Consider the following 26,018-nt stretch of genomic DNA (forward strand, 5'->3'; position numbering starts at 1 on the left):
CAGGAGTGCGGGAGGATGAGCAGTGCCTTAGAACCGGGGATTGTGGATACAGAATTTGGGTTCTGATCCCACTGCTAGCACTGATGTGGCTAGGGAACACACTTAATGTCTGTGTCTCAGATGGCGGGGGACATCAGGGCATGTGATTAACCCCCCAGCACAGACTCAGTGCCCCCTACCACAAATAAATGACCTTTTCCCTCTCCCCCACACCTAACCCACCGGCATTCCCCATTTCCCCCGTGGCAGCCCCTAGTGATGATCCTTTACTTCTCCAGCTAAAGGGCCTGCATGTTCTTCTAGCCTGGTCTTGGGCTCAGTTCCTGCCACAGACCATTCAACCACGAGAATACTCTGACTAACTATGCTTTGATTTAATTTTTTCTTTGCCGCTATTTCTCTAGTAGGGCGACCAGACAGCAAATGTGAAAAATCAGGACGTGGGTGGGGGGTAATAGGAGACTATATAAGAAAAAGACCCAAAAATCGGGACCGTCCCTATAAAATCAGGACATCTGGTCACCCTATACTCTAGTGGCCTTTCAAAGCTCTAACCCGGGGTGGCCAACCTGAGCCAGAGAAGGAGCCAGAATTTACCAATGTACATTGCCAAAGAGCCACAGTAATACATCAGCAGCCCCCCATCAGCTCCCAGCGCCTCCCGCCCACCAGCTGCCCTGCCGATCAGCACCTCCTCCTCCCTCCCCGCACCTCCTCATCAGCTATTTCGTGGCGTGCAGGAGGCTCTGGGGGGGAGGGGGAGGAGCAAGGGCACTGCAGGCTCAGGGGAGGGGGCGGGAAGGAGTGGAGTGGGGGCAGGGTCTGTGGCAGAGCCAGGGGTTGAGCAGTGGAAAGTTGGCACCCGTAGCTCCAGCCCTGGAGTCGGTGCCTATACAAGGAGCCACATATTAACTTCTGAAGAGCTGCATGTGGCTCCAGAGCCACAGGTTGGCCACCCCTGCTCTAACCATTTAACACCAAGAAGCAAGATCCTCCCCCGCCCCCTTTGCCACTAGAAGTGACTCTCCTTTATCTTTCCTCTACTCCCCTCCTTTATGGCACATATACAGTCCATTTAACTTTATATTGACTGGAAGCAAAAATTTGTAAGCAGCCCAGCTTCATCCCACTAAGACATATCCTCTCCGACTGCAGGTGCCCTTGAAAATAAATGTGAAATCTTCTACACCTAGTTTTGAAGCAGTTCTCTTGCTCTGGAATTTTCCGGTGGGCAGATAACTCTGAATTCTGGGGAATTTTAACATAGTCTCTGTTTGCTTGCATTGCACTGAAAAAGTCACCTAGAAAACCTAGATCAGTCAGATATGAAAGGCCGGATCCTCAGCTGCTGTAAATTGGCAAGGCTCCACTGCAATCCATTAAGGTATGGTGGCTAACACCGGCTTTGAATCTGGGCCATAGGTCTCTTGATTTCAAAGGGCAAGGTGCCTCTCAAGTTTGATCCAGAAAAGAAATCACACCGTAAAAATTGTAGGCTTCAGTCCGGAAACAGATTTACACAAGTAGCTTTAAGTACATGAGTTTTTCAGTCATAGTCAATGGGACTCACTGCTCATGGGCTTCAAGTGAAGCATGTACGTATCCTGCATCTTGGCAGAGAGTTAGACTAGATGACCCTTGTGGTCCCTTCTAACCCTCTGGTTCTATGATTCTGTGTATGTTCCGGTTAGTTGGTTTTCCTCACTGTGCTGCAAATGTCACAGCGAGGCATGAAAGGAACTTAAAACACTGCAAAGGAGCCTTTCCAAAAGGATTGAAGCAACCTTTGTGTTTTATTAAGGGCTTGGCTAAAAAGGACAATCAACTGGTTCAAAATGGTCCACCCTTTATGGACCAGTGCTTTGAACTACGTATCCTAGGCCTGTCACCCAAATGTTTGTAATAGGTCTGAGTTCCCCTTCCCCCAAAAATCTTTCTCTACTCTGGCGCAAGGATCAGGGTCTTGCAGCTATTTCTCTGTAACTGGGAATGGATCTACCAAAGCCAGATCTGAAGGATTTACATCTCATAGCATATGGAGAGAATTCAAGTTCAGATACTGTAGTTGGATTAAAAAGTGGCCCAACCCTGATGAACACCAAGAAATTATTGTTGTATTATTTTTTGTAATACAAACTCCATTTAAAAATAGGTGGAACATCATAACAGGCAAATGTTAGCAATACGCAAGAGGAAAAGGAGGAACTCTGAAATGCTTTTTAGCTAAGTAGGGGAACATGGTAAAAGCAACAGAATTTTAAAAGGTTTCAGAGTAGCAGCCGTGTTAGTCTGTATCCGCAAAAATAACAGGAGTACTTGTGGCACCTTAGAGACTAACAAATTTATTAATTTTAAATTAATTTAAAATTTTAAAAGCAATCTAGTCCCACCTCCCAACTAAACCTGGCCTAGGCAGCATCTGTGCTACGCTGGTGCCATCGCCTGGATAGTGCCGGGAATGCAGTTTAGGAGTTTGAGACCTGAAGCTGTTCCCCTGATAAATGGGTAATACTGCCAGGACAGCAGCAGCTGCCTCTGGGATACAGCTCTGAAAAGCCCAAGGAGCCCCCAGAACGATGCTTTCCAGAATATTACCTGGACGGCATACTCAAATTTAGGTGGTGCTGATCCAATATAAGGTTAAGGGAGGCAGTGTGGCCTAGCGGAAAGAGCCCTGAACCCTCACAATCCATACGTTCTAGTTCCAGCTCTGCCCCTGGTCTGCTGGGTGACTTTGGGCAAGTCACTTCCCTGCTCTGTGTCTCAGTTTCCCCACTGGTGAAACACTCACCTCCTTTTTAAGGCAGCGACGAAGAGAACCAGATAAGTTCATTATTATCCAGCTTGGGCCAATTCTCTTTATTCCCTGATGAGGCTCCAACCTTGCTACCCCCAGGCAGTTCAAGGGAGTTGCAGGCTCAGGCTCTGTCTTGTAGGTGAACTAATTTAGTTTTCTTGTTTTCCTCTGATGATCTGGAGATAGAAGTGCTCCGGGCCAGCTCTAAAGGTGAGAGGCAGCTCAGCAAGAGCCTTCCCCCACCTGCCCCTGCCCCATCTCTAACCTGGTCAGCAAGGGCCAAACTCCAGTCCTTGGGGAGAGAGGGCTGGGCCCGCTGGCAGCAGGACTGCCCTGGGAGGGCAGATAGGGAGCCAGGCTGTAGGGGACGGCCACAATGCTTAATGAGTGTGTATCTCCTTTCGTCAGACACCTGGGGCCAGATCCTGGCACAAAAGCTTTAAGCTGCTCTGGTGGCACAAAGGGGGACTTACATGGGCCTGAAGAGGGCAGCTGGAGATGCTCTGGTGCAGGAGTCCCTGGGTCTGTACCACCCCTTCTCACACAGGGCCACGGCTAGAACATGCTGCATGGCCTGGTGAGCCTGGCTGGTTTGACAGCCCCTTGCAAGCAGAGGCCAGGCTGGAACCCCATTTTCAATCAGTAATAAATGGATCATTTTTTAAAACACTGGAAAAGGTGTCAAAAAATTGACATCAAAAAGTATGGTAAAAAAAACCTCATTTTTGGGGGGAAATAACTTGAAAAAGTTTCAACCGGCTCTTGGAATAGCTCCCTCATAATACTGCTAGGGACGCCCTAGAGGACACTTGGGAGCAGGTAGTGGCTTTGTAGCTGTGTTGGTCCCATATATGAGAGGCAAGGGGGGGTGAGGGGGCTGTAGCTGACCTGCTGCCTGAAGCCCTGGGAACATCAACAAAGCTGTATTTCCTCCATCTTTACTACCCTGCCTCTCTCTCTCTGTCGATTAGGAAAGGTGACCATTCTTAACATCTTGCAACTGAGCAACAAAACAAGCCCGTCCCCCCCTGCCCTCAAGAAGGGATGTCTGATTAAATAAGACTACCTGGTATCATCTCTCTTTAAATGGGAATTTGATAACCAAAACCTAACTTTGTTTTACAGACTCTTTCCCAGGTAAGTGCCTTATGACTTGTTTTAGCTCCTTTTCTCTTGTGTATCCCAGTCAACGACTCTCCAGGCTTTAGCATTTGTTTCTATTGTTTAGCCTGCGGAATGGCAAAGTCTCTGGTTTCCAAACCCTGTCCCCTCTGTTTAAAACTTTTTAATGTTTGTCAGCTTCAGGGTCATGTTAACAACTTTGGCTCTTTGGGCTCATATACTCCATGGAAAGGAATACAACACCTCTCCAGGGCAAACAAGAGGGTGGGTTCAGCCAGATTCAGAAAGTAAGGGTACAAAGGTACAATGTGTAAAGATAATCCTATTAGTTGCTTTTGTTGAGTCTCCTGTATTTTGAGATAATTGCTTCATTTACTAAGTGATTAGGATGGCAAATACTACCATGCTGGCATGAATCCAGAGCTCTGGTTACCTGTGTAAGTCTCCATTGCACAACTCCACCAGGCAAGGCCATGTTACAAATCTATTTTGAGCCTAATGGTGCATGTTGGAATGCTGAGGTAAGGGGGAGATAAAACACACTACACACACTTCTGGTAAATGTGGCTTTATTTGTTGAATTCCCCCCTCCAAGAAAGCAAAAATCAGGCAACTATCTAAGCAAAAAACCCCATGAAAAATACAAATCTGTAATAAAGCCATGTAACTACAGAGGAGCCTACAGCTCCTCTAATGCAGCATCGGCTTTGGTAACAAACTTATCAAAGTAAGTTTTTGATTAACAAGTTAGAGTAATTTTAGTTCTAAAGGCACATGGCAGCGTGGACAATTCATGACCTACCACCCCATCCAATTTTGGCTGCTTATTCAGCAATTCTCACAGCCCAGCTGCAGCTACTTTGATAATCTTTGTCACATTGTGAATCATTACTTGCAGGGGTGCATCTCATTGTAGGATGGGATCTTCCTTTTGAAGCCTGAAGTGTTTCCAGCCTGCCCCAGCACCAATATTAAACAGGAGAGACCCAAGAGAACAAGCATTCAGCACTATTACAAATCCATCATTCTCTTCCACATGTTTAGCAGTTCTCAATGGAGTAGACACATTTCAGTTTTCTAGCTAAAGGTGTGTGGGGTGAGTACCAAGTGAATGAATGATCAAGAATTTCATATTGTACTGCTGCAGCCCAGCTGGTTTCAAGCAGACAATACAAGGCTGCTGATCACATGGCTTATCAGAACCAGCATCTGCCATGACACTAATCAACTCTGAGTCAGCCCCAGGAAGGCTCCCTGAGAAGCTAACACCAGGCACAGCAGCTGTCAGTTTAACTGTTCTGACAACTACTCCCTGGAGCAGCCTCTGTCTGTGCTCCCCATCCCACGCAGGCCACCCCAAGGCGAACGGCTCTGCTAAAACCACATGATCGGCAGTCTGGTATCTCTGGGGCAGCGACGTGCTCTAAGGCTGCGGGGTGTAGCGGAGATACTTCTTGCCCGACGGGAGTTCCTTGGTGAAGATTCCTTCAGGAAACAGCTTTTTGGCCTCGTCATCTGGCATGCTGGGAATAACCATGACACGGTCTCCACTCTGGTAAGAAACAGGGAATATTTTAGTGAAGCAGAGAAATCGAGGGACTCTACAAGGTGTCTGCGCTAAGAAGCGAGACTTTAACCACCCCCCCCCCTCCCATTTTTATTAAGACCTTAGTCACTGTATACACTGATGTGCACATGCCACCCTCAACACCAGTGTTAAACTTCACCAGCTACAAAAGAGGTGTTACCCCCACCGAGGCAGAAGTGGAAAATGAATCTACTCTTGAGCCCACTGTGCCATATTCAGATGTGCAGCAAGACGTCCGGCTGCCATGAAGCCTCTGGGACATATTCAGCAGTGACTTGAATGGAGATGGGGTATGTGCGAGACAGGCATCAGTAATGTAACTTGGACCAATTCGGCAGTCAGCTGGTGCACAGGACAAGTAACACTGCAGCAGCAAAGGAGGTAGGTGCAGCCAGATAAGTAACTTACAGAAGGGTGTAAAGGGAAAATAGGGGGACTTCATTTTTACACCTTTGCCTGCCACCTGTCTTCCAACCAGGGAACATGTTACACCGGCTTGCTGATCAGTTCCTATGCAACAATACAACTCACCTGGTCATCACCACTGATCTGCTCACAAGGAGGAAGCTGACCCCTGGGCTAGAAGAGTGGAGCTGCAGCGATGCAGTTGCGCCACTGTAAGCTCTCTAATGCAACCTCTCCAAGCGGATGGGAGGGAGCTCTGTCGACTTAACTACTCCACCCCCGTGAGCGTGGGAGCTGGGTTAGCGGGAGAAGCTCTCCCACAGACATCGCGCTGCCCACACGGGTGCTTAGGTCCATGTCACTTATGTTGCTCAAGGGGGTGACTTTTTCACACCCAAGTGACATAAGTTATACTGCAGTGAGTGCCTGTGTAGACATCACCTAAATCTCCCCAAAGAGGGTAGAATTTCCATTAAGCCCCCCAGCTTTTGTGAATTCCCTTCTCAAAATAAAACTTTCACAAAGCCACACACACCTCAGGCCCAGAGAAGCAGCAAAGAAAACTTTTGCCTTTGGTCCTTTATGGACACCCCAGCAATAGGAGCAGTATAAAAACATGCGCTTTGCATGAATGCACAGGGAACACCTGCATCACCAATGCAAAGCTGAAGAGTCGGGAGGTGGAAGCTCAGTCAGTCATGAGTCCTTTTTGGAAGCTTAGCTGATGCTGTAACACCATGTAACAAACCCAGTGTCTACTGAGACTTTTACCACACTCCCCAGCTACAGGGCATTTCACAGCAGCTGTGAGGACTGAAGCAGGAGGATCAGCGTTCTAAGACGTCAGCCTCTATTAAAGCTAAAAGCAACACTCCATGAGCAGTACAGCTCTGTTACCCTTAAGCAGTCCTGAGTCCAAGGCCAGTGATGAACTCTAGCTAGTTCATTAAGATGGTAACAAGTCAGAAGGATGCCCACAGCCAGACAGTGGATTTTACCTGCACCAGAAGATCTCACTTTAATAAGGCAGCAGTTACCCATAGTGGTACTCAGCTGGGTTTTAAAGAGTGCTTCATAATTAGGATGAAAAAAAGAGAGTCTTCCCAATGTTATGCAGGTCAGGAGAGAGCGGTTTAGTTTAATCATGAAAAGCTATGAAGATTTTTCCATTAGGTAAAGTGACCTAGATGGGTCTATAAGATACCATGGATCAAACGAGACTTCTCTTTGATGCAGATAACATAAGCAAGCATCAGAATGGTCAACTTCTTTAGGACAACATGGGTCTCCCTCCTCAGATTAAGAAAGACAAAACCCCTTCGTGGGGTGTCACAGTGATGGGCTCTGGAGGATTCCAGATGGTTTGTTTGCAAGAGAGGTTTTTCTGAAACCAGGGCAGCACTGGGCTCTGCAACTGGCAGAACAATTCTGCTTATCATGCAGAAGCAGGAGCAGAATCCGGCTCACTCTGCCCTAGCCTTGCAAAGCCCACACTGATAACAGGGGGAGAGACAGTAATTTATTATCTCTAAACCAGCCACGTGTGACTCTTAACGAGCGCAATGCGGGCAGTGCTGTTGTTACCGTTATTTTCCCACTGTTACTACACCTCTCAGCAGAGCTGTTTGGAGAAAGATAATTCCGTTTCATGGAGGATTGTGCTATTTTGAGATCTGGTTTGCTCTGGTTAGGAATTAAAACTCAAATTTTCCACCCCAGGGAATGGAGTCCCAGCCCTGGGGCAATCTGCATGCCTGGTTTCCATTGCAATGTCGACGAAATTGGACTGTTGCAACAAAAGTCTGATTTTGCCAAATCAGCAAATTCCGATGAAACACTCGTCCGAATTCTCCCAGCCAGCTTCTTCTCAGCCTCATGGTGTGCTCTTAGCATGTCCCAGGATTGCAGGGATTCTCACGATCCATGTCTCTTAGCACATCCTCTGTGTGATAACTACCTAACTTCACCTTGTCCTGAGAATGGGCACACAGGCTCTAGGAACTGTCCTTCTCTACACCCGGAGCTGCCCTACAGCACTGGGTTGTAGCTCTACAGATATTTACCTTCCAGTCCACTGGGGTAGCAACCTTGTTCTTTGCAGTCAGCTGCAGGGAATCCACTACTCTTAGGATCTCATCAAAATTTCTGCCAGTGGTTGCTGGGTAGAGGATTGACAGTTTCAGCTTCTTATCTGGGCCGAAAACAAACACCTGAACAGCAGAGACACATAAGGAGACACTCTGGGAATCTGAATAGAAGAGTAACCTGAATTTACATCAGCTACAAGCATTTAACAGTGTCAGGTAAGCCACATTTCAGTGAGACAGGTATTCTAGTACTGATAGTCTCCCTCATCCATCAACGACCCCACTGCCTCCTTCAAAGCAATCAGTGCTCCATCCTTCCTACCCATAATCCCCATGCTCTCTCTCTTCTGAAAGGCAGTCCTGGGTCCTGTCCGTTTTAGACTGTAAGCATTTAGGGCAGAACAAGTGCGATTTACATTGATGGCACTATGTTTATTATAAAACAGTCTCATCTCTTTTAGAGGAAAGATGCAGCCACATACAAAGGAAGTGGCCATCTGCTCTTATGCAGTATCTAATATTTCAGGTGTGTGGTTTATTTTACTGTGTGGAGCATTACTGCCGCCTCCCTCTGCGGGTCCCTACCTTGAAAGGGGACAATAACAGTCTTTTAATACTAGTGCTGGAGGGGAGAAGGAATGTCACAAAACTGTTTAGTTCTACTCCTTGCCCATTTGAGATCCCAGACAAGGAGTGTTACCGATCTCGTCATGCTCTCAGCAGGACAAAGCAGTGCAGGATCAGCAAGCTAACATGCTTCTGCCTCCCAGCTACAACTGGCTCCGGACCAGCATCATGGCTGGGCTCCAACGGAGGGTAGCTACAGCTAGGAGAGGGCTCACCCACCCAACTCCCCACTGGCAAACCTCAGCAGGACAGGAGTCACTGAACTGCTTTGAAGATCTGCCCCATTCTCCAGCCAGGCAGTTACTCTAGTCACTAGTATGCAATGGACCAGTTATTTAGGCTGCTGCACCGGGGTAGTGTGCTAGTACAGACAAGGCACCAGGGGCTTAGGCACAGTGTCGTCCAACCCTATTCATGCCCACACCTGGTCTACACTAGTGCCCCACATGCAGCCTGTACTCACCACACGCGCTGTCAGCGGCATGCCCTCCTTGTCCCGCTCGTCTGGGTCCAACATACCCAACTGGATTGAAAGTTCCCGCTTTGCATCGGCAATTATGGGAAAGGGGAGCTTCTCTGTGGGCTCATCACCGTTGTAAGCATTGATGTCCTGTAGCAGGAGGGGAGAGAAAGCACAGGCATGCTTAGCGCTTTCTGAAGACTCAGATGAAGGGGGGGGGGGGGAATGCCAACCAATTTTACTAGCAACCCCTCCGGATTTCAATGTACGGATTAATGTGCTACATCTGGGCAGAGGCAATGAGGATTCTTGGCTCAGGCTACCTTAGATTTCTGGGATGGGGGATTCTTTTCTAAACAAGATTTTGAATTTGAGTCCCATTGCTGTAGTTACCCATTGGGAGTGACATTAGTAGAGGACGAGGGCAGATGTGTGGAGGAACAGGGCTACAGTGTAGAGAGAAAACTTACCTGTAACTGTAAAAGTTAAAGAGATTTGCTCCCTCTCCCATCACTCGCCACCACCTACAAGTCCACTCAGTCCTACTTCTTATTCTGCCAATCGCTAAGACAAACAAGTTTGTTTACACTGATGGGAGATAATGCTGCCTGCTTCTTGTTTACAATGTCACCTGAAAGTGAGAACAGGTGTTTGAATGGCACTGTTGTAGCTGGCATTGCAAGGCATTTACATGCCACATATGCTAAACATTTGAATGCCCCTTCATGCTTCAGCCACCATTCCAGAAGACATGCTTCCATGCTGATGATGCTCATTTAAAAAAAAAATAATAATAATGTGTCAATTAAATTTGTGACTGTACTCCTTGGGAGGAGACTTGTATGTCTCCTGCTTTGTTTTACCTGCATTCTGCATGTATTTCATGTTATAGCAGTCTTGGATGATGACCTAGCACATGTTCATTTTAAGAACACTTTCACAGCAGATTTGACAAAACGCAAAGAAGGTATCAATGTGAGATTTCTAAAAATAGCTACAGCACTCGACCGAAGGCTTAAGAATCTGAAGTGCTGTCCAAAAATCTGAGAGGGTGGAGCATGCTTTTAGAAGTCTTAAAAGAGCAACACTCTGATGCGGAAACTACAGAACCCAAACCACCAAAAAAAGAAAATCAACCTTCTGCTGCTAGCATCTGACTCAGACGATGAGAATGAACATGCGTCAGTCAGCACTGCTTTGGATCATTATCAAGCAGAATCTGTCATCAGCATGGACGCATGTCCTCTGGAATGGTGGTTGAAGCATGAAGGGGCATACAAATGTTTAGCATATGTGGCACGTAAATGCCTTGCAAAGCCAGCTACAAAAGTGCCACTCAAACACCTGTTCTCACTTTCAGGTGACATTGTATACAAGAAGCGGGCAGCATTATCTCCTGCAAATTGTAACCAACCTGGTTTGTCTGAGCGATTGGCCGAATAAGAAGTAGGACTGAGTGGACTTGTCGGCGCTAAAGTTTTACATTGTTTTATTTTTGAATGCAGAGGTTTTTTTGTACATAATTCTACATTTGTAAGTTCAACTTTCATAGTAAAGAGATTGCACCACAGTACTTGAAGGAGGTGAATTGAACATTTGTTTTTGTTTTTTACAGTGCAAATATTTCTAATCAAAACTAAATATAAAGTGAACACTGTGTTGTAACTGAAAATATATTTGAAAGTGTAGTAAACATCCAATTTAAAAAAATAAATAAATGGTATTCTACTGTTGTTTAACAGCACGACTCATCTTTTTAATTGCTTGACAGCCCTAGTTTTAAGTAGTACAATGCAATATTAATCAATATCACACTTACAATATGAGCTGAAAGAGCCCATATTTGGGGCAGAGTTTTTGTACTGGAGCTCAGATAAAGGGGGCTCACTGATGACGGATGTGAATCATTCTGTACATGTGATTCCCTGGGCCTCACCTCTGATAATTAAAAAGGCCCCATATTACACACAGCTAGAGTCAAATTTAGACCTGGGGTAAGCAGGTACAACACATGCCGACGTCAGTAACAGTTGCACCACTTAGATCAAAGGTATGTTCGGCCCCTGTTCTTTAGTGGGTGGAACTTTGCTCTCTAGCCAAGGTCTAGATTCAGCAATGAGACCCAGAACAAGTTACCTGACTATCCTCAGTACTGGCTGGCTAGGGTAAAAACCACCAAAGAGAGTGCAGACTAGGTCAGATTCAAATGGAAAATGCAATGCACATTTGCTGGGAAAAAATTTACACCGTATCCACCCCACCCAGCATTAACCAAGTGGTCTACCCCATCACACTGGCAGAGAAAAACACAATTTGATATGCTGTGGTTTTGGAACAGTGAAGAGATTATCTACAACCAGAATCGGTGAGATTGCGCCACGACTGTCCAGTACTAATGTACGACAAACCGGTTCCATGCCCTAATCCAAACCTGGCCTAGTTAAAGAGTCTGTTTTCTGAGCAGAAACACATTTTCTCAAGGGTTGAGTTTGGATCTGACCAGACTGTTAGTCTGTCAAGTCCTTTCCAAGTCCAATTTAAAAATGTTTTTATACAGTTTGTGGTGACTTGCTTAGTGTTTACACAGCATAGTAAGAGCAGAGCCACTGTGCCAATTAGAGTTTGTAGAGCTGCAAAAAGTCTGAGGCAAATAGACCAGGTTTTCCCAGAACAGCAGCTCTCTTGCTACCAGCACTGAGCTACTTCTCCCGTTGACATAGGCATCTCCCACACAATATCATGATGTACCATCAGCGTAGCGGGCAATTTATACCCTAGTCTTTCTGCCCTGCCACTTACTAAGGGCAGGACAGTCTGGCTTGGGAGGAACAGGAAGGGCAGAGATGCCACTTGTTAATAGTAGTGACTGCTGGGCAAAGCTTTTCTAGTGAAGTAGGCATTTGTTTCTCAGTGGCCAGTGCACTGGTCCCTATGTGAACGCTGATCCTTTGGTTATGTGTCACAGCCAACTCTTTATAGCCATAAACCTAATGTGGTGATAATTTCTCAAGGATACTTTAAATTTGTTTGTTGTTACCACTCAACTCCTAATGTGTCAAGAAAAGTCTCTGTATAGTCTCTTTATGCTAATCTCTAAGACTTCTACAATTCCCATAGCATGGCAACAATATTTTATACCAGAGATTGGCAACCTTTGGCACGCGATCCGCCAGGGTAAGCATCCTGGCGGGCCGGGCCAGTTTGTTTACCTGCTACATCCGCAGGTTCGGCCAATTGTGGCTCCCATTGGCCGCGGTTCGCCGCTCCAGGTCAATGGGGGCTGCAGGAAGTGGCGCCGGCCAAGGGATGTGCTGGCCGGCGCTTCCCGCTACCCCTATTGGCCTGGAGTGGCGATCCATGGCCAGTGGGAGCCGCGATCAGCCGAACCTGTGGATGCGGCAGGTAAACAAACCAGCCCGGCCCGCCAGGGTGCTTACGATTAGACAGATGTCTTGTTACTACTATTTATATCTTGTATAGAACTAAGCTGTGAGCTTTTGGGGGCTGAAATAGTCTTTATCTCCCCTCCAGCCTCCTTGCTAGAGCTGTGTGAATAATTGGGTTTGGGTTTTTTTGGTTTGGTGGCCCAACAAGGTGGAGAACTGTTTTGGTTTCACCCAAAACAAAATACAAGTTGCTTTTTGGATGAATTGAAGTTAAAAAAATCAAGTTTGACCAGAATCTAACATTTTGTTTCACACGCACTGTTCCGTTTGACGTTTTTATTTTTAAATATAAACTAAAATTAAAACAAACAAACAAACAAAAACACAACAACTTTTCCCTCCAACAGAAACAACTCAGCAAATTAAATACCAATTTGTGAAATGTTTCTGTTGACCTGAATCTGTGTTTTTTGTCTGAAGGATTTCACCCAGCTCTACTCCTGGCACATTTCTGTTTTACTGCACCCACAACAACTGTTCAGTGGTCCTTACCTAAAAGGTCTGCATAGGCTCAGTTTCAATTTACCCTGAACTCCTCCTGCTGCATATCGATGGAGATGATCGGAGCACCAAGGTGACTAACCCAGCTGACTTGCTTGTTGGGTGTAAGATCCGTTTTGATAGCCAGGCAGGAGGCGAGAGTGCAACCCAGGAGCCCACACCGCCTTTCTGGAAACTTCAGGAGGTGATGCAGGGCACAGCATTGGGAGTCTGAGACCTGGGCTCTACTCCCAGGTCTCACACAAGTCACTTAACCTCTCTGGGCTTCAGTTTCCCCAGGTATGAAATATGTATGTTTGCCCAACACTCCACAGCTTGAGAGCTATTGGTGAAGTAGGTGGTCTACACTAACACCAGTTTCATAGAGGGTGAGCGCACGGTCTCTGCTCAGGGCTAATCTCCAGCCAAACCCTTTCAGATAAACTCATGAGGAATGACTGAGCTGTTTTCTAGGCTGAGGCAGTGATGTATGCCACAGTCCATGGCTGGCTCTTTGAATTCCACCACTGGCGTGCATCTACTGAATGGGATTTGTGATTTATACCCATGACATTTCAGTGAGGTTCCTGCCTGTCACAGGGCTCCAACAGATTAAGATACAAGCAGGTCACAAGATTTCCTTATGATCTCTAGCAAGTCAGAGCTCAGAATACAAAAGCAACCAACATGCTAGCTTTCTGAATCCACACTAAGGGCTGTATGAGCCTCCAGGTGTTAGAAGAAGTTAGTCTTTGTAAACAGACCTGGATGTATTTGGCAGCTTACAGTCATCCTGTGATCAACAATGTGATGCGGCTATAAAAAAGGCTAATGCAGTCCTAGGATGCATCAGGCGAGCTATTTCCACTAGAGACAGGGAAATGTTAGTATCATTATACAAAGCACTGTTAAGACCTCATCTGGAATACTGTGTGTAGTTCTGGTCTCCTATGTTTAAGAAAGATGAATTCAAACTTGAACAGGTGCAGAGAAGTACTACTAACATGATCTGAGGAATGGAAAACCTACCCTGTGAGTGGAGACTCAAAGAGCTTGGCTTGTTCAGCCTAACCAAACAAAGGGTGAGGGGAGATACGATTGCTCTGTATAAATACATCAGAGGGATAAATACCAGGGAGGGAGAGGAGTTATTTAAGTTAAGCACCAATGTGGACACAAGAACAGATGGACATAAACGGTCTTTCAAAAAGTTAAAGGCTTGAATCAAACAAAGGTTTCTAACCATCAGAGAAGGGAAGTTCTAGAAGAGCCTTCCAAGGGAAGCAGTGGGGGCAGAAAACCTTTAGTCTTCTCTTTGATAAGCTAAGTAGATTGAACTTCAAAGCTCATTAAAAAGCACGTTTTCCAGACCTGAAATCCCTCAAGGCTCTTTTCTAAACCCTGTCCAATATTTCCACATCTTTTTTGAAGTATTGCACTGTGCACAATATTCCAGTAATGGTCTCACTATAGTCCAATACAGACTTAATACCACATCCCTACTCACACTCTTTTTCCAACTTGCACAGCTAAGGATAATGTCAGCTTTCTTGACCAGGCACCACATTGGGAGTGCACGTTCAGGTGGTTATCAAGTCACCTGGTTGACACAGTCTACAATGGCATGTGGCCCATCTGCAGCTGCTAGTAGCAAATATCCCCAACGGCTGGTGATGGGACACTAGATGGGGAGAGCTCTGAGTTACTACGGAGAATTCTTTCCCAGGTGGCTGGCTGGTGAGCAATTGTCCTCCAAATCCACTGAAGGTAGGACAAGCAGTAATGGGCTTAATCTGCAGCAAGGGAGATTTCGGTCAGATATCAGGAAACACTTCCTAACTCTAAGGATAACTCAGTATTGGAACAGGTTACCAAGGGAGGTTGTGGAATCCCCATCGATGGAGGTTCTTAAGAACAGGTTGGACAAACACCTGTCAGGGAGTGTCTAGGTTTACTCAGTCCTGCCTCAGTGCAGGGGGGCTGGAATAAATGACTTCTTGAGGTCCCATCCAGCCCGACACGTCTATGGTTAATCCAAAGAGAAGTTTGCTGGACAACAGTGGCACAGATTGAGAAAACTGACTCTTTAGCAAAGTTATGCTCCTTCTCTAATCCCCTTTTTGTTTGATCCAGTTATGAAAGAAGCTGCAATTTAAAGGACAATCCTTACTTCATAGGCCTCAGTCTAGGATTTCATGCAGACTGCCTTTGTCCAGATGGACAATGACCAGCTTGCATCTGCACATCAGGGTTTGCTATCTCTTGCCATTAAAGCTCTCTGCTGTGTTCAACAACTGAGCAGGGGTCTCTTGGGGCTTTGCTCCTGGCTTGTTGCTTACAGAAGAGTTTAATTGTGATCATCCCAGTTCAGTGCTCTGGGTCTCCAGCATTACCCTAATCACTTCTCTAGTTCTCCTGGGATCTATCCTGGCATTTCAACAGTTTAATGACTAGAGGGACATAGACATGTGGATTGTCTCCAGTATCAAATGTACAAAGAGGATTCCAAAACAATCAGTTGTCTTTGCTTCTGGTAAGAACAGCCTTCCATACTTTGTAAGTTAGATGCTGATAAAGAGCTGTAACCCACTGGAGCACCCCAGTGGTGTTTTATCATCTCTCCCTCTCTAATACTGCAGCAGGATTCTCTTCAACTTACTTCAAAAGCTCACAGTCCCAGTGTGACCCTGTACTCTCAAACTCATATTAACTAACTGGTGAAGGTGTCATGCCATTGTCAGAGTCAGCTGCTGTTTATGATTCACACCATCCCTACCAGGATGCGGAGACTGAGCAGTCGGATTCAAATCCTAGTTCATTTTCCTTTTAGGAACCATTTTGAGGCCTAATCTCTAGTTTCCAGTGGAAACTTGTGCACATTAAACAGACATTTCAAAGTTTTCTATAATGCTGTACGTCTATAGAGCACTTCAACAGTGAGACTATCTCCCAGCTCATGACAATTGGCAATGTTTGCTAGAGCCACCCATGAATAGAACAGCAGTAATTGCTGGAGACCAATATTCAGTTGTATTGGTAGAACTCTGTGGGGACAGAGGACTGGAAGAGCTGGGGTTATTGCAAGTCAGGATTGAAATGTATTCACAAGAGCTCAGAGGAGAAGTTATTCATAGATTTTAAGGCAAGGATTATGATCTTAGTCTGACCCTCCTGCATAACAGGCCATAGACTTTCACATAGTAATTCCTGCCTCAGGCATGTAACTTCTGATTGAACTAGAACAGATCTCTCAGAAACGAGACATCCAATCTTGATTTAAGACTTTAAGTGATACAGAAGCTACCACATCCCTCGGTAAATTGTTCCAATAGTTCACTAGCCTCACTCAAACATTTGCACTTTATTTCTAGTCTGAACTTGTCTGGCTTCCCACTTCCAGATACAGAATCGTGTTCTGCCTTGTCTTGTGGATTAGAGTCCTCTCTTACATAAACCTTCTCTTCTTGTAGGGACTTCCAGAAGATGACCAAAGCACCTTTAGTCTTCTCTTTGATAAGCTAAGTAGATTGAACTTCAAAGCTCATTAAAAAGCACGTTTTCCAGACCTGAAATCCCTCGTGGCTCTTTTCTAAACCCTGTCCAATATTTCCACATCTTTTTTGAAGTGTTGATACTAGCACTGTGCACAATATTCCAGTAATGGTCTCACTATAGTCCAATACAGACTTAATACCACATCCCTACTCACACTCATTTTCCAACTTGCACAGCTAAGGATAATGTCAGCTCTCTTGACCAGGCACCACATTGGGAGTGCACGTTCAGGTGGTTATCAACCACGACCCTTTTCTCAGTCTATCCCGCAGGTCTCAGTGATTGCTGACTGTTCTCTGAGGGCATTATTTGGTTCCCATATACATTAGGAAACTCCCTCCTGTCTGACTCCTAGTTTGAAGTAATTTTATGCCGTAAGAATGATTAGGATGCCATGAACACTGGACTATGCCAAGACTGATTAAGGCAGCATTAAGGAAGTGACTAATATAAAGCCATACTCCAGACTCATTTCCATATGGTGGAGGCAGAGCCTTGGCTTCAAAGTTTGACAATCAACCACTTGAAGAACGAAAAGAAAAGGTGAGGGATAGACAGGGCAGAGCTGAGCCAGCCGAGTCATATCCTCTAATAAAATTACAAATATCTGCACTCAGATCAAAATACTGAGCCCACTGATCAGGTGTGGGGGAGAGTCAAAACCAAAAAAAAACTACAAGCAGCAAAGATTTCTGAGACCCAGAACCTGGGGTGGAGGTAGAGTAGTGATGAAAAGGTGTAGCCTGGCCAATTGTTTAACTACACTGACAGTTTGTTCTTAAAAATGTTCAAGAGACCGAATTTAGCCACATTTATTGTATTGTGTACACATACCTATTAATATGGTGTATACTACACCTACCATATGTATTGGCGAACGAGAGTATGTCTGTCAGTCAATGGCTTTATTCCATTAGTGTGCTTATGTTACAAAGCAAGACCAACCCTTCTGCATGCTAATAATACAGGCAGTTATCCGGGGCTCCCTCACAGAGTTCCCTGCTGCCACCTCTTCACCCCCAGCATACCTTACTCCAGGCGAGATGGTCACTGACATCATCAATAGAGAGGGCTATCATTTTAACATTGCGCTTTCTGAACTCAGGGGCCAGCTTTGCTGCTCGACCCAGCTCAGTGGTGCAGACTGGAGTGAAGTCACGGGGATGAGAGAAGAGGATGCCCCATCTGAAAGGGAACAGAATGGAAGACAACAACAGAATGAGCCCAGATTCTGATTAGGAATCTGTTAGACACACAGGGAAATACCCAGCTGCAGATGGTATTTTAAGCTTGCTAGCCTCAGAAATTAAATGCACTGTTCATCTCCTCCTCAAGTGAGCAAGGAATTCCTTTAAGAGATCCTCCTTGTGTCTCTGTCATTGTAAGAGGCTGAGGTGAAGCAAATCTTGCAGAATGAGCCTTCAGGCTTTTAGAACTCTTCTCCCCAATCCTCACTATTCATTCTCATCGCCCTGTTGTGCCTCTCCACATTACCTTAATGATGCCCACAGTTCACATGTCACCGTATCAAAAGATAATACAGTAACTAAAAAACTTTAAAGTGATTTGTCTCCAGTGGCTGCCACCTCCGCTCCCATCCTCCAGGACAAATATTGCTGCACTTCTTTGTCAAGTAGAATCACCATAGAGTTAATGCCAATGTATACAGTACACACTAGCCCTTTTTAGTGCCACTGGAACAAGACTCTGCTACTAAGTCACCTGAATTAACATCCTGAAAGGGTCACTGATATTTTACAACCCCAATTACCACCTTATATGCAGTTTTCATCTAGGCAATCACCTCTTGATGGGGACACCCCTTCAAAATAAGGTGATGGTCTTGTCCTGGCCTGGTTTGTTATATTGAACCTCAGAATATTAGTAGTTAGCAGCTGATGTGCTGTGATAGCTCTAGGTTCTGGTGTGATAAATAATACCTAGCTCTTATATAGTGCTTTTTATCAGTAGATATTCAAGTGCTTTATAAAGGTGGTCAGTATTCCTGAACCTCTTTTATAGATGGGTAAACTGAGGCATGCAGAGGGGACAGGTGAGCATGGGCAAGTCATATCAGGTCAGTGGCAGAGTTGGAGGGGAGTGGGGATCTCCTGCATCACAGTCCAGTGCTCTATCCACCAGGCCACATCACCTCCCCATTGATGAGCTGGGGAAGGACCGTTTAAAAAAAATGGGGAAACAGCCCACATAAGCACGATTACAAAGAGTCTTCACAGATGAAGAAATTTCTATAAGTATGACTCAATACTTAAAAACGAAGATGTGAACATTTCTTAGAACACTTTTAGCTAGGTAACTGGTATCTCAATAACAGCTAAAAGTGACAGGAGCTCACGCCGTGAGCTCATTAGTAATCCCAACACCAAGTATATCTCAGAAAAATCCTGACCCAAAATATGTACCGTACTTGCCACACAGCATTTTTTTTTACTTGACCCACAGTAACATGAAACATATTAGTCCACACTAGCCTGTGCAGCCTCCATCTTATTTGATCTGCAACAGTGTTTACCCAGGGACAAAACAAGTTACAATTTAGCTCATGTAGATCTGAATTAGTGTATTTAACATGGTTGTTAATGGGTTGGCACCTTTTTATTACAGTATATTATCTGGTGAAAACTACGCAGCTAACTTGTAACATCACTGAAATATAAAAACTCAAACTGTTGAGTAGAGATAAGGCAGAAAATCTGCCAAGTTTGGCTACTATAGACTTGTCAATTTTCAAAATACACCATGGGGAGCAACATAAAATTGGAAGTAACTCCCAACTGCACTTCCTTTTAGGGCTGTCTCATGATTAATCACACTGTTAAACAATCATAGAATACCCTCTATCACTATTTTTGGATGTTTTCTACATTTTCAAATATGTTGATTTCAATTACAACACAGAATGCAAAGTGTACAGTGCTCACTTTATATTTATTTTTGATTAAAAGTATTTGCACTGTAAAAAAAATAGTATTTTTCAATTCACCTAATACAAGCACTGTAGTGCAATAACTTTATCATGAAAGTGCAACTTACAAATGTAGAATTATGTACAAAAAACTGCACTCAAACAATGTAAAATTTTAGAGCCTACAAGTCCACTCAGTCCTACTTCTTTTTCAGCCAATCACTCAGACAAACAAGTTTGTTTACATTTGCAGGAGATAATGCTGCCCGCTTCTTATTTACGTCACTTGAAAGTGAGAATAGGTGTGGTCATGGTACTGTTGTAGCCGGCGTTGCAAGATGTTTACGTGCCAGATGCGCTAAAGATTCATATGACCCTTAATGCTTCAACCACCATTCCAGGGGACATGCGTCCATGCAGATGAGGGGTTCTGCTAAATAACGATCCAGAGCAATGCTGACTGACGCATGTTCATTTTCATCATCATGAGTCAGATGCCACCAGCAGAAGGTTGATTTTCTTTTTTGGTGGTTTGGGTTCTGTAGTTTCCGCATCAGAGTGTTTCTCTTTTAAGACTTCCGAAAGCATGTTCCACACCTCATCCCTCTCAGATTCTTAAATCTTGGGTTGAGTGCTGTAGCTATCTTTAGAAATTTCACATTGCTACTTTCTTTGTGTTTTGTCAAATCTGCAGTGAAAGTGTTCTTAAAATGAACAACATGTGCTGGGTCATCATCCGAGACTGCTATAACATGAAATATATGGTAGAATGCAGGTAAAACACAGAACAGAGGACACTGAACTCCTTGGGGGAGAATTGTGTTACAAAATTTAATTAATGCATTTTTTTAATGAGCATCATCAGCATGGAAGCATGTCCTCTGGAATGGTGGCCGAAGCATGAAAGGGCATACAAATGTTTAGCCTATCTGGCACGTAAATATCTTGCAATGCCAGCTACAAAAGTGCCATTCAAATGCCTGTTCTCACTTTCTGGTGACACTGTAAATAAGAAGAGGGGCAGCATTATCTTCTGTAAATGTAAACAAACTTGTTTATCTTAGCAATTGTCTGAACAAGAAGTAAGACTGAGTGGACTTGTAGGCTCTGAAGTTTAACATTGTTTTGTTTTTGAGTTTTTATGTAACAAAAATAATCTACATTTGTAAGTTGCACTTTCATGACAAAGATTGCACTACAGTACCTGTATGAGGTGAACTGAAAAATATTATTTCTTGTTTATCATTTTACAGTGCAAATATTTATAATAAAAATGTAATTGAAATCAAAATGTATATAACAGAATACAATATACATGAAAATGTAGAAAAACAGCCAAATTAATTTTTGAGTTAATCGTGTGAGTTAACTGCAATTAATCGACAGCCCTACTTCCTTTGCTTATTTAGCAGACTGAGTGGTGCAGAATGAACTACGCTCAAATAGTTTGTAGTTCAGTACAGATACTTGCAAAGGTCAAATGCTGAACTGGGTGTACAGAGGGTAACAGGCTGAGGATTATGAAAACCCATGACTGAGCCTAGAAACCTAGCAATGGATTTTGAAGAGTGGTGCACTTATAGGAATCTGATTTTATGGACATTCCCTTCTCTGGCACAGACACAGACAAGCTGGGGTTCCTGGCCAGTGTCTTGACCCTCAATAACTATTTTTTTTAAAATAGAGGGATTTTCAGATTCAACTGCATCCAAAAGTCACCATCCTAAACAGCCAAACGAGGCCAGTATACTTACTGCTTCCATGCAAGGATCTCAAAGGGCTTGTCTACACTTGAAATGCTACATGAATACAGCTGTGCTGCTGTAGCACTTCAGTGTAGACACTACCTCCGTAGACGTAGGTAATTCACCTCCCCAAGAGGCAGTAGCTAGGTCAACAGAAGAATTCTTTCAACAACCTAGTGCTGTTTTCCTGGGGATTTCGGTCGGTGTAACACCACCGCTCAGGGGTGTAGATTTCTCACACCGTTGACCGATGTAGTTAAACCAACCTAATATTCTAGTGTAGACTAGGCCAAAATACTGCAAATACAATAATGAACTGAGATCATATCGCTAAGAGGGAGCACCCACGTCACAGATAAGGAAACTGAGGCTCTGGGAAGTCAAGTCACAGGAAGGGTACGATAGAAGAGAACCCAGTTTGATTCCCAGTATCCTGCTATGAGTGCTAGAGCAGTGGTGCCTAGTCTGTGACCCTGTAGGGCAACTGTGATAAGCAGAACATGTGTTTGATTATGAATGGAAAGCAAATACCCTTAGCTGTGCCCTGAGGCCTCTGCATCATCAGTCCTGCTGCTACCTGAGGGAAATGGGTGCAGGAGCAGTGCCAGGAGCATTCCCATAATCCTGTCCCTCCCCTTGGCTGTCTGCTGCCCTTTTGAAGTAATATATTTGGCCCTCAGGTGGCAAGCTTTGGGCACTATGGTGACAGACTGTTTCCTCATGGCATACATGAACACAGACCATTTCAAAACCATCCCCTTCTGCAGGGCTGAGTTTTGTGCTGCCATCAGACTCCACTAAGGGCCCAGCAGCAGTCCAGTGACACTCATGATCACAGTGGCTTCTCCAGCTCAAATCAAGTCACATAATGGTGGCACTGCCCCAGCATGGCGATTTCAGCTTTTTACTATCCTTACTTCCTTCACTACCAAATCTAACACGTTTCCTTCTATTCCCCCATTCAGTGCACCTGACAGCCAGCACCATGTGAACTGCCTCCAGCAGCATACGTCCTCTATGTACTCTTAAATCTTCCTTAATTTCATGCCACCAGATTATCTTAGAAAATTACTGCCTTTTAATGCCCTACGAGGAAACTGCTGTCATCCCAGACCTATACAACGCAGTTGAAATGACTGTTACTATAATTTCAGATGAGCAAACATTGGACAATGGATATTGAACAAACTGGCACAGCAGCTTTTTTTTATTTCAGTCACATTGCTTTGGGGGCTGAGATTGTTCTATACATAGCGTGAAAGTTAATATTCTTTTATACTTCCCCCTTGGGGAAATAGGGTATAAAAATGCAGATTTGTTTCCAAGTTCCACTGTCTGATCTGTTTGCCTTTTTTGTTATTTAATGAGTAATCTGACATGAAATATTAGAGCTTGTTTACACAAGGTCAGAAATGACTCAGCTGTTTCAAAGCCTAAATGGGATCCTGTTCTTTCCAAATCCCATTCTGGTTCATACTAGTAAGTGTTATCCTCGGGTACTGAGCGACTGGCCTGATAACACATATTCTGGCAATGTGGGCTGAGCACTTTGTATTTCACACTACGGCATGCTCCCTATTAGTGTTACAGAAGATGCATGATCTTTAGACTGAATAGTAACTGTTGTTATCTAAATCCTCAGTCCCCTTTTAACTACTGTACTTGCTGTGTTGCATTGGTGAGCAACAGACAGTCTAGATCAGGGGTGGGCAAACTTTTTGGCCCGAGGGCCACATTGGGGTTGCAAAACTGTATTGAGGGCCGGGTAGGGAAGGCTGTGCCTCCCCAAACAGCCTGGCTCCCACCCCTATCTGCCCCCTCTGACTTCCCGCCCCCCTGACTGCCCCCTCAGAACCGTCGACCTATCCAACCCCCCCTGCTCCTTGTCCCCTAACCGCCCCCCAGGACCCCACCCCCTATCCAATTCCTGACTGCCCCGACCCCTATCCACACCCCCGCCAGATTCCCCGGGACTCCCACACTTATGCAACCCCCCCTTTCCCTGCCCCATCCAACTGCCCCCTGCTCCCCTGACTGCCCTCCGGGACCCCCCGCCCCTTATCCAACCCCCCCAGCCCCCTTATGCCGCTCAGAGCAGTATGTCTGGCAGCCGCGTCCCCTGGCCGGAGCTAGACATGCTGCCGCTCTGCTCTGAAGGAGCACACCACTCTGCCGCCCAGAGCGCTGCCTGCACAGCAGTGTGGCTGCGGGGGAGGGCGGACAGCAGGGGAAGGGCCGGGGGCTAGCCTCCCTAGCTGGGAGCTCAAGAGTCGGGCAGGACAGTCCCGCGGGCTGTAGTTTGCCCACCTCTGGTCTAGATCCTATGCAGACTTCACCAGGAAGGTACATTATGCATTGAGCTGTCGATTGTGAAAAAACAAAATACTGGCCTGTCTTACTATGGAAATAACTATTTCAAACTTCAAGGGATGGCCAGACAGCTTAGTCCCAACATTTTAAAATTTGTAAGAAATTTTATAGAAACTAATAGAAGTGCCTTTAGAAAGTTAAAAGCTTCATTGAAAAATTTTGTTTTACTTTAAACATTCTGCTGTAGTGATTGGAAATCAAAACCTCGCTAGAACTGCCTTATGCTACAGCAGGAGGACCAGAAACTGAAAATGGCAGTTTTTTCTAAATTCTGAGTTCTGTCAGAAAATATATTACATATTGCAGTTGCATTTAAAGGGCATAGGGACAACTGTGACCAGAAGTCACAAACTTTACCCATGATGATATGAAGTCTGTGGATCTGCCCACACTACAAATACAACATTCAGGGTCCCAGAGTGTCACAAAGCATTAATGAACTAAGCCTCATTTACCCCAATGGACAAACTCAGGTACGGAACAGTAAGTGGCAGGACTGAAGCTGCTAGTCTCAGAATCTCTGCACTGCTGCTCACCTATTTAATGTATGTAGCTTATCTCCAAAAGAAGTGGTGAAGTCAGAGCATCACTCCAAAAACTGGGGTGAAACCCTGCCCCATTAAACTAAATGGTAAGATTCCCATTGACTTCCAGTGAAACATGAAGAAAAACCCAACATGGCTCTGAGTTGTTCAATGTAACAGTTATAGAGGAGAATCAGACTCATTTGTGACACTGGAGTGCAACAAATTTACCTACACCATGAACTCAAGGAGAAAAGCCTATACAGAAATAGAATGAAAAGCCAGGTCATGAGTCAAATGTTGCTCTCAGTGACCCTTCTTTAAATCTGGAATGACACCACTGAATCAGTTATTCTAGATCGGGGTGGGCAAACTACAGCCCGGGGATCTGGTCCGCAGGATTGCCACCCCTGTGGCGCCATGGGGCTAAGGCAGGCTCCCTGCCTGCCCTGGCCCCGCGCCACTCCCGGAAGCGGTTAGCACCACGTTCCCGCGGCACCTAGGGGAGTGGAGGGGCAGAGGGCTCCACATGCTGCCCTCGTCTGCAGGCACTGCCCCCATTGGCCAGGAACGGGGGACCATGGCCAATGGGAGCTTTGGGGGAAGTACCCGCAGGTGAGGGCAGTGCGCGGAGCCCTCTGCCCCCCCACCCCCAGGGGCCGCAGGGATGTTGTGCCAGCTGCTTCTGAGAGCAGCACAGGACCAGGGCAGGCAGGGAGCCTGCCTTGGTCCCACGGCACGGCGCTGCCACCCTGGAGCTGCTCAAGGTAAGCAGCGCCAGGCCAGAGCCCACACCCCATCCCCCTGCCACACCCCTCCTGCACCCCAACCTTGAGCCCCCTCCTGCACCTCAACTCCCTGCCCTGAGCTCCCTCCCACACTCTGCACCCCAAGCCCCTGCCCTGAGCCCCCCTGCACCCTAACCCCCTGCCCTGAGCCCCTTCATAAACCCCGCACCCCAACCCCTTGCCCTGAGCCCCTTCCTGCACACCACACCCCCTCTCACCTCCTGCCCCAGCCCTACTTTCATGGCCCTGCATGCAATTTCCCTACCCAGATGTGGCCCTTGGGCCAACAAGTTTGCCCATCCCTGTTCTAGATCAACACTGGTATAAGCAAGAACAGAACTGGGCCCAAGGCATGTGGAATTTTGGTTGATACTTTAAAGGTTATGCCAGCAATAGCCCAACTGTAGACACAGGGACACTAGTATAAGCTATACTGGCATACTCCCCTTTCTGGTGTAGGCAAGGCGTGGGTGTGGGGAGACAACAGCACGAGGAATGTATGGGGCGGGGGGAGAGGGAGAGAGCTGGGCAAAGAGAGAACAGGTTTGGGGGATGTGGAGTCAGGAATACAATTATTCCAAGTTTCTTAATGTGCCTGATATCATTTGTGCAGAGGACAAAACCCAGCCCTCCAGCTAACCCCACTGTCAGCCATTATCCCCTACCCTCCATTGAGGAAAAGAACCCAGCCACTTCTCCCCCCTCATTTCCTAGCCCTATAGCCCCCCCAGAGAGAAGGAAAGAGGAATCCCCCAGGCCCCTTAACCCTATAGCTCCACCCAGAGAGAGAAGAGAAGCCCCCACGCCTATAGCCCTCTGAGAGAAAGAAGAGAAGCCAGCCGCCCCCGCAAGAGCTGGCAACCCAGCCCTCCCGCGCAGATCCCGAGCTCCGCCCCCCAACCCGGGGCGGTGGGGGGGTCCCTATCCCCTACCCCGGGCCCGCGGGCGGGCAGGAGCCCGGGGTCCCCCAGCCTGCGCTACTCACGAGTCTCCTAGGAAATCGTGGAAGCGGATGCGGCCGTGCGTGGTGTCCGCCTCGAAGTTGGGGGCCTCGTCCCCCAGCAGCAGTCCCGGCATGGCTAACGGCCTGACTTCTCG

The 26,018-nt window shown here is 46.0% G+C and overlaps 1 protein-coding gene across 1 annotated transcript; it reads right to left on the reverse strand.

Annotated features, from left to right (window-relative positions):
• Nucleotides 1-4,471: 4,471 nt before the first annotated feature.
• LOC113407303 (peroxiredoxin-6) lies at nt 4,472-26,018 on the reverse strand. Its single transcript, XM_026655647.1, has 5 exons — nt 25,906-26,018; nt 17,596-17,752; nt 9,090-9,236; nt 7,976-8,122; nt 4,472-5,471 (listed from the first exon to the last, which is right to left on the reverse strand). Exons 1-5 carry the CDS (start codon nt 25,995-25,997, stop codon nt 5,343-5,345), a joined length of 672 nt encoding a protein of 223 aa, XP_026511432.1. The 5' UTR covers nt 25,998-26,018; the 3' UTR covers nt 4,472-5,342.

The sequence above is a fragment of the Terrapene carolina genome, unplaced genomic scaffold (genome assembly GCF_002925995.2).
Source record: "Terrapene carolina triunguis isolate 2854851 unplaced genomic scaffold, T_m_triunguis-2.0 Scaffold210, whole genome shotgun sequence".
Lineage (NCBI taxonomy): Eukaryota > Metazoa > Chordata > Testudines > Emydidae > Terrapene > Terrapene triunguis.

What these genes read in the sequence shown, in the direction of transcription:
- LOC113407303 (XM_026655647.1), bottom strand. Translation starts at nt 25,997, where the DNA reads ATGCCGGGACTGCTGCTGGGGGACGAGGCCCCCAACTTCGAGGCGGAC. An exon ending in CACGATTTCCTAGGAGACTC is followed by an intron (nt 17,753 to 25,905) that starts GTGAGTAGCGCA and finishes GTTCCCTTTCAG; the next exon opens with ATGGGGCATCCTCTTCTCTC. An exon ending in ACCATCTCGCCTGGAGTAAG is followed by an intron (nt 9,237 to 17,595) that starts GTATGCTGGGGG and finishes CTCCTGCTACAG; the next exon opens with GACATCAATGCTTACAACGG.